This window comes from Acomys russatus, chromosome 24 (assembly GCF_903995435.1).
Source record: "Acomys russatus chromosome 24, mAcoRus1.1, whole genome shotgun sequence".
Taxonomy (NCBI): Eukaryota; Metazoa; Chordata; class Mammalia; order Rodentia; family Muridae; genus Acomys; species Acomys russatus.
In genome coordinates this window covers 51,400,599-51,415,375 of record NC_067160.1, presented here as the reverse complement: position 1 = coordinate 51,415,375, position 14,777 = coordinate 51,400,599, and the positions used below count along the sequence as shown (strand labels likewise).

Sequence of the window (14,777 nt, the reverse complement as noted above, 5' to 3'; positions counted from 1 at the left end):
GTGCATGCCTGTAATCTCAGCGCTCAGGGGGCTCAGAAATTCAGCTTCGTCCTTAGCTACATAGTGATTTTGAGGCTATTTTGAACTACATGAGACCCAGTCAAAAAAAAAAAGAAAAAAAAGAAAAAAAAAAAGAAAAAAAGAGGAAGAACAAGCAAGCAAGCAAGCAAACAAAGAAACAAACCCAAATTGCTGGATGGTGGATGGTGATTCACAGAAGTACTCCTAGCACTAGGTAAGCTGAGGTAAGAGTGCCTTGAGCCAGGCAGTGGTGGCGCACGCCTTTGATCCCAGACTCAGGAGACAGAGGCAGGTGGATCTCTGAGTTTGAGGCCAGCCTGGTCTACAGAGTGAGTTCTAGGATAGCCAGGGCTACACAGAGGAACCCTGTCTCAAGAACAAGCGCACAAACAAAACACACACACACACAAAGGAAGATTTAAATATGAAATATAAGCCACACAACAGATACGATATGGAGAAGTGTATTATAGTGGTAGGGGTACCCCAGAGAGAAAGAGAGAGGAGAAAAAGGTAAGAGAGGTAGGGGAGAGAGAGAGAAAGAGAGAGATATGAGGTGGGTCTGTCCTTTTATATGCTGGGCAGGCAGGTAATGATGTCATAGGTTGCTAGGGAGAGTGGGGACAGTATGCTAAAAGAAAGAAAGAAAGAGATCTGTTTTACAGATGGGTAGACTGAGCAAATCAATTGCTGATCCACCCTTGAGTGAGAGCTGAGCACACTCTCTCTCACCTCATGGTGCACTGTGCGACTGACTGCTGCCACACCATCTTTGCTCCAGAGAGAAAAGCCTTTGTGGCTCTCGGTGCTCTCCACCCGGCATTTTCCCTTCACTCACTCACTGGGGCCTCCTAAGAAACGGACATGGCTGTGCATGAGGTCACATGTAGGGAAATGTAGCATCAGAACTGTGGAGGGTTATGAGCCACCCATTGTGTGCCTCCCTGCTCATTGTCCTCAGCTTGTTTCTCTCACACTGAGATGCACACGACATCCCAGGTATCACCTACTTCTCGCTGGGAACAAGACTTTGCATGTGCTGGGTGCAATCTTGTCCCCCTGACTCTGCTCCATAACCTAAAAGATTAACTTTCAACCGCAACCCCAGACTCTCCTCACCCCGTCTCATCACAGTCCGAAGACTATTTAGGCTGGGACCACCATGTGATGTGACTTTATTTTTTATTATTTATTTATTTATTCATTTATTTAGGTTTTTTGAGACAGGGTCTCTCTGTGTAGCCTTGGCTGTCCTGGACTCATTTTGTAGACTAGGCTGGCCTCAAACTCACAGTGATCCGCCTGCCTCCCCAGTGCTGGGATTAAAGGCGTGTGCCACCACCTCCCTGCGTGATGTGACTTTAACAGACACATAACAGCACATGGGTCTTTGCATCCACTGAGGACAGTGTCTCACTTCTTTTGTTGTTCTCCTGGGTCACCTCCACTCCCGTTGTCCAAAGTCCTGGGGCCTCTCAAGCATCCCCAGTCGGCATCTGCAGGCTCTCAAGTGTGAGTGTGTTCCTCCTGCCACAGCCTTGGCCGATTTTGCAGGCATGAAGCTGAGGTTTCCTCTGCCCAAGGAGCAGGCGGTGCTGAAGAGGAAAGCAGGCAGCCTCAAGGCCAGGCTCTTGGAGGACACAAAGAGGAAGACCAAGCAGGCAGAGAGGATGCTGGGAAATGCTGCGTCTCTCTCCTCCGGCTCCAAGAAGAAAAGCAAGGAGGCAGAAGTGATGTCCAAGGGCAAGGACAAGGTCAGGCTCAGGACAACAGCCGTGGCGACAGCAGCTCTCTCACCCTTGGTGCCAACGATCCCACACTTACTAACTGCTGTGGGTCCTGGCCTCACGCTCAGGAGTTCATGTGGGTGATCTTACTAACTTGTTTAGTTTTGCTTTTCGAGACAAGGTTTCTCTGTGTAGCCTTGGCTGTCCTGGATTCCCTTTGTAGACCAGGCTGGCCTCAAACTCACAGCGATCTGCCTGCCTCTGCCTCCCAAGTCCTGGAATTAAAGGCATGAGCCACCATGCCCGGCCCTTTAAAAACATTTTTTAAAAAGGTTTATTTATTTATTATACAGTATTCTGCCTGAATATGTGCCTTCATACCAGAAGAGGGCAGCAGATCTCATTATAGATGGTTGTGAGCCACCATGTGGTTGCTGGGAATTGAACTCAGGACCTTTGGAAGAACAGACAGTGCTCTTAACCTCTGAGCCATCTCTCCAGCCCCTACTAATTCTTCATGAAAAAGGAGTCATTGATGGCCCTGTGAGAATGTGAAACCTCTAGGCTGAGCCAAGTTCAAGGCTTAAGTCATATGACCAGGACTCATACCTAGACCCGGGCTGTTGTCTAAACATGTAGATTTTTGTTTGTTGGTTTGTTTTTCGAGACAGCGTTTCTCTGTATAGTCCTGGCTGTCCTGAACTAACTTTATAGACCAGGCCAGCCTCAAACTCACAGCGATCCGCCTGCCTCTGCCTCTGGAGTGCTGGGATTAAAGGCGTGTGCCACCACGCCCAGCTTTCTTTGTTTTGTTTATTTCATCTTATTAACTTTTTTAAATGTAATTTTTTAAAGATTTGTTTGTTTAATGTGTTCAAATGTTCGCCTGCATACATGTTATGTGTATTATGTGCATACCTGGTGTGGGCAGAAGTCAGAACTTAGATCTCCTGCCTGTGGACCACCAACTGGGTGCTGGGAACTGACCCAGGTCCACTGTAAGAGCACCAACTACTGTTACCTGCTGAGTTGTCTCTTCAGCACCCCCCCAGGCTCCTCCGCCCCCCAACTTTTTAATTTTTTGACAGTCTCCTGTATCTTAGATTGGCCTTGAAGTCACTATCTGGATGAGCATGACCTTGAACTTTTGATTCTTCTGCCTTCACCCCCCCCCACACACACACCCAGTTTATCCTGTGCTAAAGACTGAACTCGGGGCCTCATGCATTCGAAGCAAGCACCCATCTAAATGAGCCACATTTCCTATCCTCTAGGGTTTCTTTAACTGGGGCCAAATTCTAACTTTCTAACTGGTGTGTGTGTGTGTGTGTGTGTGTCCATCCATCTGTCTCTCTGTGTCCCCTCATGCTCAGATCCGGTGCTCACACCCAAGTGAACTCTCTTCAGGGGTGCCTAATTTTCGGAAGGGCTGGCCTGAAACTGGGAATTCTAGGCGCAGTTTCTTGTCTCACTACTCAGACTTTGGGCAACTCCGCCCCTCCCTGGACCTGTGTCCTCATCTGTGCAATAGGCGGAATCTCTCCACTAAGGAGAAGCAAGTAGTCTGCCGTCATTTATACTGGAAACGCATCCTGTCTCCTGTGCGTACCTGTCGAACGTGGGGGTGAACGGGTGAGCGAATGGTCCAGGTTATGAAGTAGACGGCTTGGCATCATAAGAAGTGTTGTCCAAGCCAGACCTGGTGGCACAAGCCCATATCCCAGCTGCTTTGAAGGCTGACTCAGGAGGATCACAAGTTCAAGGCTATGCGGGGTAACTTAGTAAACTCCTATTTCGAAATAAAGTATAAGAAATGGTATGGTGCCAGGTGTGGTGGCGCATGCCTTTAATCCCAGCACTCAAGAAGCAGAAGCAGGTGGATCACTGTGAGTTCGAGGCCAGCCTGGTCTACAAAATAAATCCAGGGCAGCCAAGGCTACACAGAGACCCTGTCTCAAAAAACCAAACCAAGCTGGGCATGGTGGCGCACGCCTTTAATCCCAGCACTCGGGAGGCAGAGGCAGGCGGATCGCTGTGAGTTCGAGGCCAGCCTGGTCTACAAAGTGAGTCCAGGATGGCCAAGGCTACACAGAGAAACCCTGTCTTGAAAAACCAAAAAAAAAAAAAAAAAAAAACTAAACAAAACCAAACAAAACAAAAAGAACTGGTTATGGCCATGTGGATAAGCTGTGGAGTGCTACCTAGCATGCATGAGACTCTGGGGGAACTAAACAAAAACAAAGAGCAAAGCTCCTCTTTCATAAAGAGCTGATTCTCTCTTCGCTGCTGCCATCTTGCAGCTCACCAAAGCATTGCTGAGGGAAGGGAAGCAGGCCCACCGTCATGCCAGCCGACTCACCAGCCAGACCCAGGCCACGCTCCGCCAGGCCTCTCGGCTGCTGCTGACCTCAGAAGCACGCAAACAGGAGCTGGAGGAAGCTAGGCAGGTGGGTGTGGCCAGGCCTCACGCATTTCATATGCCCAGTGTCTTAGTTAGGGTTACCATTGCTGTGGGGAAACACCACGACCAAAGCAACTTGGGAAGGAAAGGAATTATCTCACTTATTTTTCTCGATAACAGTCCAGCAGGAGGGAAGTTGGAGTAAGAACTCCAACAGGGCTGGTGGAGTTCCTCTTCCTCCAGGCAGGAGCTGATGCAGAGGCCATGGAGGGGTGTTGCTTACTGGCTTGCTCCCCCTGGCTTGCTCAGCCTGCTTTCTTATAGGACCCAGGACCACCAGCCTAGAGGTGGCCCCACCCACCACGCCTGGGCCCTCCCCCATCAATCACTAATTAAGAAAATGCCGTACAGGCTTGCCTACAGTCCAGTCTTATGGAGACATTTTCTAAGTTAAGGTTCCCGCCTCTCAGATGACTTTAGCTTGGTGTCAAGTTGACATAAAAGCTAGCCAGCACACTCAACCACCCCAGGGAGCCACTAAGATGTTCTTTCTGGCCAAGGTGGCCTCTGGGCTGAGCACTGTGGAGCACCAGATCCGAGAGTCACGCGTCTCCTTGGAGAAGGGCACCAAGGTCCTGTCAGAACTGCTTGCCAAGCTGGGTAAGAAGACCCCAAGGCAAGTCCCCGTGGGGCAGCCAGAATACATTTCTCTGTGTCCTAAAATCCATAGCTTCCAATGTCTTCCAATAGCTTCTACCCTGTCACCTATCACAGGCTTTGTAGCCATTGGGCCCTGTGCAGGGCAGGGTGGGCCTCTGAAATTGAACTCACTGACTCCAGGGGCACGAGGGCAGGCATCTGCTTCCTCTAACCTGCTGAGTCCGGTGTGGGTTGGAGGAGACAGAAAACTCCCTCTACATTCCAGGACACCCATGTGTTCCCCATAGATGAGTCATCAGTTAGAGGGAGACAGAAGGACAGAAAAGCAAGGGGCACACTGGTGGTTAGGGCTCTGTTTGGAATTGGACAGATGGGCATTTGAGGCTGGCTCTGGCTCTTCCTTGGTGGTGGGACTTTGGGCACGCCACTTGACCTCTGAGCTGGTTTCCTCACCTTTGGAGGAAGAGAAAGGGGAGTGACTTAGAAGGGAACAGGGAGAAGTCTGCAAACCCTGGCTCACAGGATGGAAAGAAAATTCCAGGTGAAGCCAGGTGGCGTAGCTCATGCTCATAAGCGTAGCCCTTGAGAGGCTGAGGCCGAAGGATAGCCTCAAGTCCTGTGGCCAGCCTTGGGTGCTTAGTGAGACCTTGCCTCAAGAAAGAAGCCAGGCGTGGTGGCGCACGCCTTTAATCCCAGCACTCAGGAGGCAGAGGCAGGCGGATCGCTGTGAGTTCGAGGCCAGCCTCGTCTACAAAGTGAGTCCAGGATGGCCAAGGCTACACAGAGAAACCCTGTCTCAAAAAACCAAAAAACAAAAGACAAAGAAAGAGTGTCGGCTGAAGTGCTGGCTCAACTAGAACTGGCTGTGGTGGCGCACACCTTAATCCCAGCACTCGGGAGGCAGAGGCAGGTGGATCGCTGTGAGTTCGAGGCCAGCCTGGTCTACAAAGTGAGTCCAGGACAGTCAGGGCTGATGTTACACAGAAAAACCCTGTCTCGAAAAAACAAAACAAAACAACAACAACAAAAAGAGGTGGCTCAGCTGTTAAGACCCATCTGCTTCCTGCTCCTCTGGAGGCCCAGCGCCCATGTTAGCAGTTTAGAGCAGTCTGTAACCCCAACTCCAGGGCATCCAATACCCTCTTCTGGCCTCTGAAGACACCTACATACATTCACATAAACATACATTAAACATACATAAACAAATATGTCTTTTGGGGGGGCGGTTTTCGAGGAGGGTCTTTCTGTGCAGCCTTGGCTGTCCTGGACTCACTTTGTAGACCAAGCTGGCCTTGAACTCACAGCGATCTGCCTGCCTCTGCCTCTCTCGAGTGCTGAGATTAAAGGTGTGCGCCTGGTTTATTTTTATTTATTATTATTATTATTATTTGGTTTTTTGAGACAGGGTCTCTCTGTGTAACCTTGACTGTCCTGGACTTGCTTTGTAGACCAGGCTGGCCTCTGGACTTGCTTTGTAGACCAGGCTGGCCTCGAACTCACAGCGATCCACCTGCCTCTGCCTCCCGAGTGCTGAGATTAAAGGTGTGCGCCACCACGCCCGGTCTTATTTTTATTTTTTGAGATAGAGTCTCATTATGTAGCTTAGGCTATCCTGGAATTCATTATGTAGACCAGGTTGCCTGGAACTCACAGAGATTTTCCTGCCTCTGCTCTTGACTGAGTTCTGCAATTGAAGGTGTGTGTCACTGTGCCAGGCCACTTATTTATTTTTAAGGCTTTTATTTTAGTTTGAGACAAGGTCTCACTATGTAGGTCAGACTGCCCCGACAGCTCACAGAGGTAAGCCTGTCTCTGGTTCTCAGATACTAGGTTAAAAGCATGTACCACTGTGCCAGGCTTATATTTATTTTACAGTGCTCATTTATTTTGTGTATTTGTATGTGTGCTTGCCATGCCATGCAGAGGGAGATCAGCGGACATTTTTAAGAGTCACTTCCTCAGCCAGGTGTGGTGGCGCACACCTTTCATCCCAGCACTCAGGAAGCAGAGGCAGGTGTATCTCTGTGAGTTGGAGGCCAGCCTGGTCTATAAAGTGAGTCTAGGACAGCCAAAGCTACACAGAGAGACCTTGTTTCAAAAAACAAAACAACACAAAACAAAACAAACAAACAAAAAGAGTCACTTCCTCCCTTCTACCATATGGGACTGAGCTCAGGTCATTAGTCTTGGTGATGTCCTCTCTCCCTGAATGACCCTCAACCTCATATTTTGAGATAGGGTCTCACTGAACCTAGAGCTCCTTGGTTTAGCTAGGCTGTCTGGCCTGCAAGTTCCAGACTTCTCTCTCACACATAAACACCATGGTGTACACACACACACACACACACAGACACACACATACATGCCTACACACATGCACCAAGGCAAGTTCCCGTGGGGCAGCCAGAATACATTTCTCTGTGTCCTAAAATCCATAGCTTCCAATTCCACATAATTTTAAAACATTTGAAGGATAAAATTGCTAAGGGCTGTCACCCAGGAAGTTAAGATTCCATCCCTGGGTAATTCCATTGATGATGTCAGGGTATCACCATCCAGTTGTCTCTTGGTGGCTGGATCCCAAGTACATTGCAGGAGGCACTTTGCATCCTCCTACGTATAAAACTATCTAATCGTCTTCCTCTGCCCCTTCTTGCCCTCTGACCCCCTGTTCTTTGCCTGGGAAATTGAGAAGGGCCTGGAAGGATTAGAAGCTAGTTGGGGCTGACTTCTGCCACTTTCCCATCCAGTTGAGCTCCATTTTTCTGTTGAATGCCACACTTGACAAGGTGACAAAGGCACCTGGGACTCTGTGGCACTGTCACCACACTGCATTCCAGCGTGAGCACCTGGCCCCATTCTTTGTCTCTTGGTGGAGCTCACCCCTAAGAGGCAGAAGGAATTCATGCAGGGGTCAGGGTGAGAAACCCGCTGCCTGCCTTCTGAGCCTGCAGCCCTTCCTCCCCCCATCTGCCTCCCGCAGCCCTATCTGAACCGGGACACCTACTCTCTACCCTTTGAGCCCACTGCCTCCCACCCCCACCACACACGTACATGATGGTATCTACAAATGTGTGATGACCCTTCAGCTGGCATAAATTCTGTGACCTCTCTCACACAGTTTTGTGATGTGGAAACTGGTGTTTGGAGGGGACTCACTGAGGCCTTAAAAGAAAAACCAGGACTGGGCCAGGAAATGGCTCAGTGGGTGAAGACACCTGCTGCCAGGCCTGAGTACCTGTGTCCCAGCCCTGGGACCTACTTGGTGGAGAGAGAGAACAGATTCCCACAGCTTGTCTTCTGACTTCCACATTTGCCCCCCGCAAAGGAAATAAATAACTATAAATAAAGTATTAACAACAACAACAACAAAAAAACATGGGCTAGAGAGATGGTGCAGAGGTTAAGGGCACTGACTGCTCCTCCAGAGGTCCTGAGTTCAATTTCCAGCAACCACATGGTGGCTTACAACCATCTACAATGTGATCCGATGCCCTCTTCTGGCCTGCAGGTATACATGCAGGCAGAGCACTGTATACATAATAATAAGTAAATAAATCCTTGTTTGTTTTGTTTTTCTGAGACAGGGTTTCTCTGTGTTATCTTGGCTGTCCTGGACTCGCTTTGTAGACCAGGCTGGCCTCGAACCATAGTGATCCACCTGTCTCTGCCTCCCAAGTGCTGAGATTGCAGATGTGTGCCACCACAGCTGGCTTAATCTTAAAAAAAAATAAAAATAAAAATAAAAAACCTGTCAAGTGTGGCAGCACACACCTGTAATCCCGGCCCTCTGGGAAGCAGAGGCAGGCAGATTACTGTGAGTTCAAGGCCAGCCTGATCTATAAAGTGAGTCCAGGATAGCCAAGGCTACCCAAGGAAACCCTGTCTCAAAAACAAACAAATAAGCCGGGCGTGGTAGCGCACGCCTTTAATCCCAGCACTCGGGAGGCAGAGGCGGGCGGATTGCTGTGAGTTCGAGGCCAGCCTGGTCTACAAAGTGAGTCCAGGACAGCCAAGGCTAACACAGAGAGACCCTGTCTCGAAAAACCAAAAATAAATAAATAAATAAATAAATAAACAAATGAACAACAACAAAAACCCAACCAACCAAACAAAAAGAGTAAGAAAACTGCCAGGCACTTGAGAGACAGAGGCAGGTGAATCTCTGTAAGTTACAGGCCAGCCTGGTCTATGATGGGAGATCTAGGACAGCCAAGGCTACACAGAAACCCTGTCATGAAAAACAAAAACAAAACAAACAACAAAAATAAACAAACAAACCCTGCTGGGTTTTGGTGGTATATACCTTTAATCCCATGACTCTGGAGGCAAAGGCAGAACTCTATGAATTTGAGGCCAATCTGGTCCAGAGAGTGAATTCCAGTATAGCCAGGGGTACAGAAAGAAACCCTGTCTTGAAAAACAAAAATAAAAACAAAAACAAAAACAAAAACAAAAAAAAACAGCCAAGCCTAACACAGAGAGACCTTGTCTCAAAAAAACAAAAACAAAAACAACCCCCCCCAAAAAAAAAGAAAGAAAGAAAAAGAAAAACAAAACAAATAAACAAAATACAAAACCTTCAATCCTACCCCTGAGAAAGCAGAGACAGTCAGATCTCCATGAGTTCAAGAGTGGCCTGGTTTACAGAGAGAGTTCCAGGACAGTCATGATTAGAAAAGAATGAAAAATAAACTGTGATGCCTTGTTTTAACATATTTGCTTTTATTTGGCACAGGAGTGTTTTGCATGTGTGTATGTAAGTGCATCATATGCGTGCAGTGCCCACAGAGGCAGAACGGGGTGTGAGACCACCCTGGCACTGGAATTGCAGAAGATTGTGAGCCACCATGTGGGTGCTGAGAACTAAAGCTGGGTCCTCTGCAAGAGTAGCAAATGGTGCTGGGTGGTGGTGGCGCACGCCTTTAATCCCAGCACTCAGGAGGCAGAGGCAGGCAGGTCACTGTGAGTTCGAGGCCAGCCTGGTCTACAAAGCGAGGTCCAGGACAGCCAAGGCTGCACAGAGAAACCCTGTCTTGAAAAAAAAAAAAAAAAAACAAAAAAAAAAAAAAAAAGAGCATCACGTGCTCTTAACTGGTGACAGCCATCACTGCAGCTCCAATTCTTCCCTCTGCATGTAACCCCCATGGCACAGACGCCCAGGCCTTTACCCCTCTTTTTTTTTTTTAATTTTAATTTTTTAATTTATGTGCATCGGTGTGAGGGTGTCAGATCTTGGAGTTACAGACAGTTGTGAGCTGTCATGTGGGTGCTGGGAACTGAACTCTGGTCCTTTCAAAGAGCAGGCAGTGCTCCCAACCACCCAGCCATCCCTTCAGCCCCCCCTTTTTTTTTTCGGTTTTTCGAGACAGAATATCTCTGTGTAGCCTTGGCTGTCCTGGACTCACTTTGTAGACCAGGCTGGCCTCAAACTCACAGGGATCTGTCTGCCTCTGTCTCCCGAGTGCTGGGATTAAAGGCGTGAGCCACCATGCCCAGCCTGCCTTTACCCCTCTTACAGCCCCTCCCAGTCCATTTTTCCCAGTGGGTGCTGGACAGACCAGATTCCGCGTGTCTGACCTGGGGCTGGGGTTCCCAGGGCCTGCAGGCAGCTGGTCCCTACTGAGGCCGTCCATGTTCCTCTACAGGGTCCCTGGGTGGCCACCAAGCCCCTGCCCAGACTCTGAACGAGACCCAGCGGGCACTAGAAAACTTGAGGCTGCAACTGGGTTCGCATGGAGCCCTGCACCGCAAGCTGAGGCAGCTGGAAGAGGAGTCTGCGCGGCAGGAGCTACAGATCCAGAGCTTTGAGAGCGACCTTGCTGAGATCCGAGCTGACAAACACAACCTGGAGACCATTCTGAGCAGTCTGCCCAAGCACTGTGCCAGCTAGACCCCGGCACACCCTCCCTGCCTTGCTGTTTCCTACCCACTCCCCATAGGTGTCCCAGGCCTGCCTTTGTGAGCTCATGTGAATGCCCACACTCGTTTGCCGGTGTGTCTAGACCCTCTCCGATCTGAGCAGCAGGAGTGAGTAAATGTTCACAGTTCCATAGGTGGCTTTGTGTGTAGCCCTCAGTGTGTGCTCCCCACACATGCATCAGCATACACACCCCAGTGTCAGTAAAGAGGCATGTGTGTATGTGTGTGTGTGTGTGTGTGTGTGTTGCACTTGTGTGTTCAAGACCACCTGTGCATACACACACATGGCAGTTTTGAGCTGTCAGGCGGCAGCTCTGAGCTTGGACAGGCTCTACTTCCTGAGTGAGTCCTGTTATGACACATTCCCTGCGGGGCTGACATAACTACAACTCTCCCCCGCCCCCGAAAACAGGCCCCAAACAGGGCTGGTGCCTCTGACGCTGAGAGGTTATCCACAGAGATCTTGACAAGGCTCAGAAAGCCCTGGGCCCACTGTGCTCCCCCAAGCCCCCACTGGTCACCCAGCAGCTCTAAGAACTGAGGTGCTAGACAGATCAAGAAAGGCCAAGATTCTAACAGGATTCTCAGGAGTGGCATCGGAGGCCACAGTGTGCCTGAGGGAGGCCTGATGGGCAAGGCGCAGGTGTCATTGTCCTCTGTGGACACTTCCCTCTGGGCATCTGGGTCTGCAGCTGTCTCACTGATGGAAGTGCCCGACCCATCCACCTTCGATCCCCGGATCTACCTGAAAAACCAGGTGTTTCAGCGTCTGGGTCCTGAGACCTCACACAGGCACCGGGCACAGCCCTCTGTGCCCTGCTGATGCCCCCTCTCCCCACCCCCCCCATCAGCCTTTGATTGACACTTATCAACCCGGCCCTGTGGCCCCACCTCCCATGAGGTATGCCATGGGGATGTGGAAGCCTGGCTGTCATTCTAGGCCAGATGCCCATGGCTGCCTCTTCTCAGAAACCCCTGGCATTTCTTCCTGATGTTCCCTCTCTTTTTCTCAGAGCTCTTTGAGCACACACAGCAGGGCCCGGGCACTGGAATAACAGGCACCTTTTGCAAGCCTTGTCCCTTCCCTGGGTCCCAGGGGAACGGATGGGGATGTGAACCAATTCTGTTTATGAAGAAATAAAGGGCCCTTTTCTGAGCCCCAGTGCTGTGTCTTTGATCCTCCCGTGCTGCTGTGGCAGCCAGGGCCTGCTGTGGGTATGCACAGCGCACTGCTTGTGGCTGGCCCAGGAAGTAGGAAGAGCCTACATTTGGGATGTCCCACATGCGGGAAAGAAGTTGGCAGAAGTGAGCTCATGCCATGCCAGGATCCATCATGGGGGGCGGCAGGGGGGAGGCTTTGCAGAGGCTCTGTGACCTTTCCTCTCAGATCCAGGGGTCTTTCAGACCAAGGTGAGGGGCCTGGATAGAGGTGGTGTGGGAAGAGGTCCTCGCTGACCCCTGGTTCAGGGTGGGGATGCTGAGGCAGAAAGCTCAGTACTATCCAGTAGCACTGCATGGGGCCGGGAGGGACAGCATTGAGGGGAGGAGGCCTTGGGCTTGGGCCTAGAAGGGTGGAGAGACAGAGAGAGTGTCCCAGATATGAGGGTAGGCAGCAGCCAAGGTTACAGGGCACAGGTCTGGCCAGTATAGGTCATGGTGAACCTAGGTTAGGGCAGGTTGGAAACCATGCTCTTATTCTGTTAAGTCTTGTAGCCGCAAGGCCAAAATGATTACCAGATTAAGCTTCAACAGAAAAGCAGAGGTCACTGGGAGGGAGTTTTGGAAAGCTTTAGAGAAGCCTGGAGCTTGGGGCTGCTAAGATGGGCAGGTTCTTCCTTCTGCCTCTTTTCTTGGTCCCAACTCTGCTTTCTCTGTTTGCTTAGGCCCTTCTCTATGCAAATTAACGTCCTGTGTCTTCCTTGTACGTGATGGAAGATGATACTGCACACATCCCCTCCCCCAAAGCCCCTGCCTTACATATCATCAGATCGTTATTTGTATTTATTTATTAATTTATTTTGTTTTTTGAGACAGGGCTTCTCTGTGTTAGCCCTGGCTGTCCTGGACTCGCTTTGTAGACCAGGCTGGCCTCCAACTCACAGTGATCCTCCTGCCTCTGCCTCCCAAGTGCTGGGATTAAAGGCGTGCACCACTACGCCCGGCCATTATTATTATTTTTTTTAAAAAATATTTATTTATTTATTTATTATGTATGCCAAATGTACACCTGCAGGCCAGAAGACGGCATCAGAGCTCATTATAGATGGTTGTGAGCCACCATGTGGTTGCTGGGAATTGGACTCAGGACCTCTGGAAGAGCAGACAGCGCTCTTTTTTTTTGGGGGTTTTTCGAGACAGGGTTTCTCTGTGTAGCCTTGGCCATCCTGGACTCACTTTGTAGACCAGGCTGGCCTCGAACTCACAACAATCCACCTGCCTCTGCCTCCCGAGTGCTGGGATTAAAGGCGTGCGCAGACAGTGCTCTTAACCTCTGAGCCATCTCTCCAGCCTCATTGTTTTTATTTTTATTCATCTGTTTTTTTTCAATATTCATCTGTTTTTTTGAGACAAGATTTCTCTGTGTACCCTTACCTGTCCTGGAACTCACTCTGTAGACTAGGCTGGTCTCGAACTCATAGAGATCTGCCTGCCTCTGCCTCCTGAGTGCTGGGATTAAAGCGTGTACTACCATCGCCCAGCCATTATTTTTTTTCCCAGCCATTATTTTTATTTTGAGATTTTACTCATTTTTATTTTATGTGTATATGTGCTTCGCCTGCGTGCGTATCTGGGATCCACGTGCGCGCTTCTTGTCCTCTGGAACTGGAGTTGCAGATAGTTGTTAGCTGCCACGTGAGAGCTGGGAGCCAAAGCCAGGTGGACCAACAGACAATTCCTTTAACTGTTGAGCCATCGCTCACTGCAGCCCCACACCAGTTCCAGTGGTCAGGTCCCCACCTTGGTCAAAATAACAGGGACTTTGTGTCCAAGGCTTTGTGACTGGACTGTACCTCCCTCCTGGAGTGATGGGGGAGGTGAGATGAGGACAGTGTTCAGAGGAGAGGTGCATTCCTCCAGAGAGAATCTGTTTTTCGAGTCAGGGTCTCTCTGTGTAGCCTTGGCTGTCCTGGAGTCTCTTTGTAGATCAGGCTGGCCTCGAACTCATAGAGATCTGCTTGTCTCTGCCTCCCTGGATGCTGGGGTTACAGGCTTAGAGAGAATGTTAAGATCAAGGTGAAGGTGAGGTTGATGTGACAGATGCTGAGGGGTGCTGACTCGATGCCTTGCCAGGGTCGGAGTAGAAAGGTTGAAGAAAGGAGATTGGGTAATTAGGATCTGGTGTGTGTGATGCCAAGGAAATGGGGTGGGGAGAAGCTCTAAAAGAAAAGTCTGGCCGGGCGTGGTGGCACACACCTTTTAATCCCAGCACTCGGGAGGCAGAGGCAGGTGGATTGCTGCTGTGAGTTCAAGGCCAGCCTGGTCTACAAAGTGAGTCCAGGACAGCCAAGGTTAACATAGACCCTGTCTCAAAAAAAGAAAGAAAGAAAGAAAGAAAGAAAGAAAGAAAAAGAAAAGTCTGGGACAGGAGCTGGCATTCCTCTGGCCTTAATCCAGCTTCTCCACTGATAGGTGGTTACCTCTGCGCACTCGAGCCATTGATGCACAGCAAATCGCAGTCCCAGCATCCCCCAGTGGGCAGAGCCCAGTCTTCTTAGGTGACAAATCTCACGCCTGATGCGTGACTCATGGCATACGGTCACGCCTGGTGTATGCAGAGCCACTCAAAGGCCCAGAGGTGGGGCTGCTCGTGACTGAGTGGAATGCAGCTGCTGGCGGAACATCTGGCTGACAAGGCAGCTAGCCGGGCAGTAGAACTTGGAATGGTCCCTGTTCTGTGCCCCAGGACAGCCAGGAATAGCTATGAAGCGGGTCTCCTTTGGGGTTAACACATTCCATCCTGCAGGGAAGTTCCTTAAGCTGGGAGATCTTTCCCCACCCCCAAACTGACCAGATTCTCTAGGCCTCTCCTTGCCAGACTAAAGAGA

At 50.0% G+C, this 14,777-nt stretch overlaps 1 protein-coding gene across 1 annotated transcript in view; it reads left to right on the top strand.

Moving 5' to 3' along the window:
* Lamc3 (laminin subunit gamma 3) overlaps positions 1-10,949 on the top strand; it is a 64,219-nt gene extending 53,270 nt beyond the window's left edge. The window contains exons 25-28 of the mRNA XM_051166649.1: positions 1,576-1,775; positions 4,049-4,195; positions 4,710-4,809; positions 10,458-10,949. Coding sequence (XP_051022606.1) covers positions 1,576-1,775; positions 4,049-4,195; positions 4,710-4,809; positions 10,458-10,702 — 692 coding nt within the window. The 3' untranslated portion in view covers positions 10,703-10,949. The remainder of the gene's footprint in view (positions 1-1,575; positions 1,776-4,048; positions 4,196-4,709; positions 4,810-10,457) is intronic.
* Positions 10,950-14,777: the final 3,828 nt, after the last annotated feature.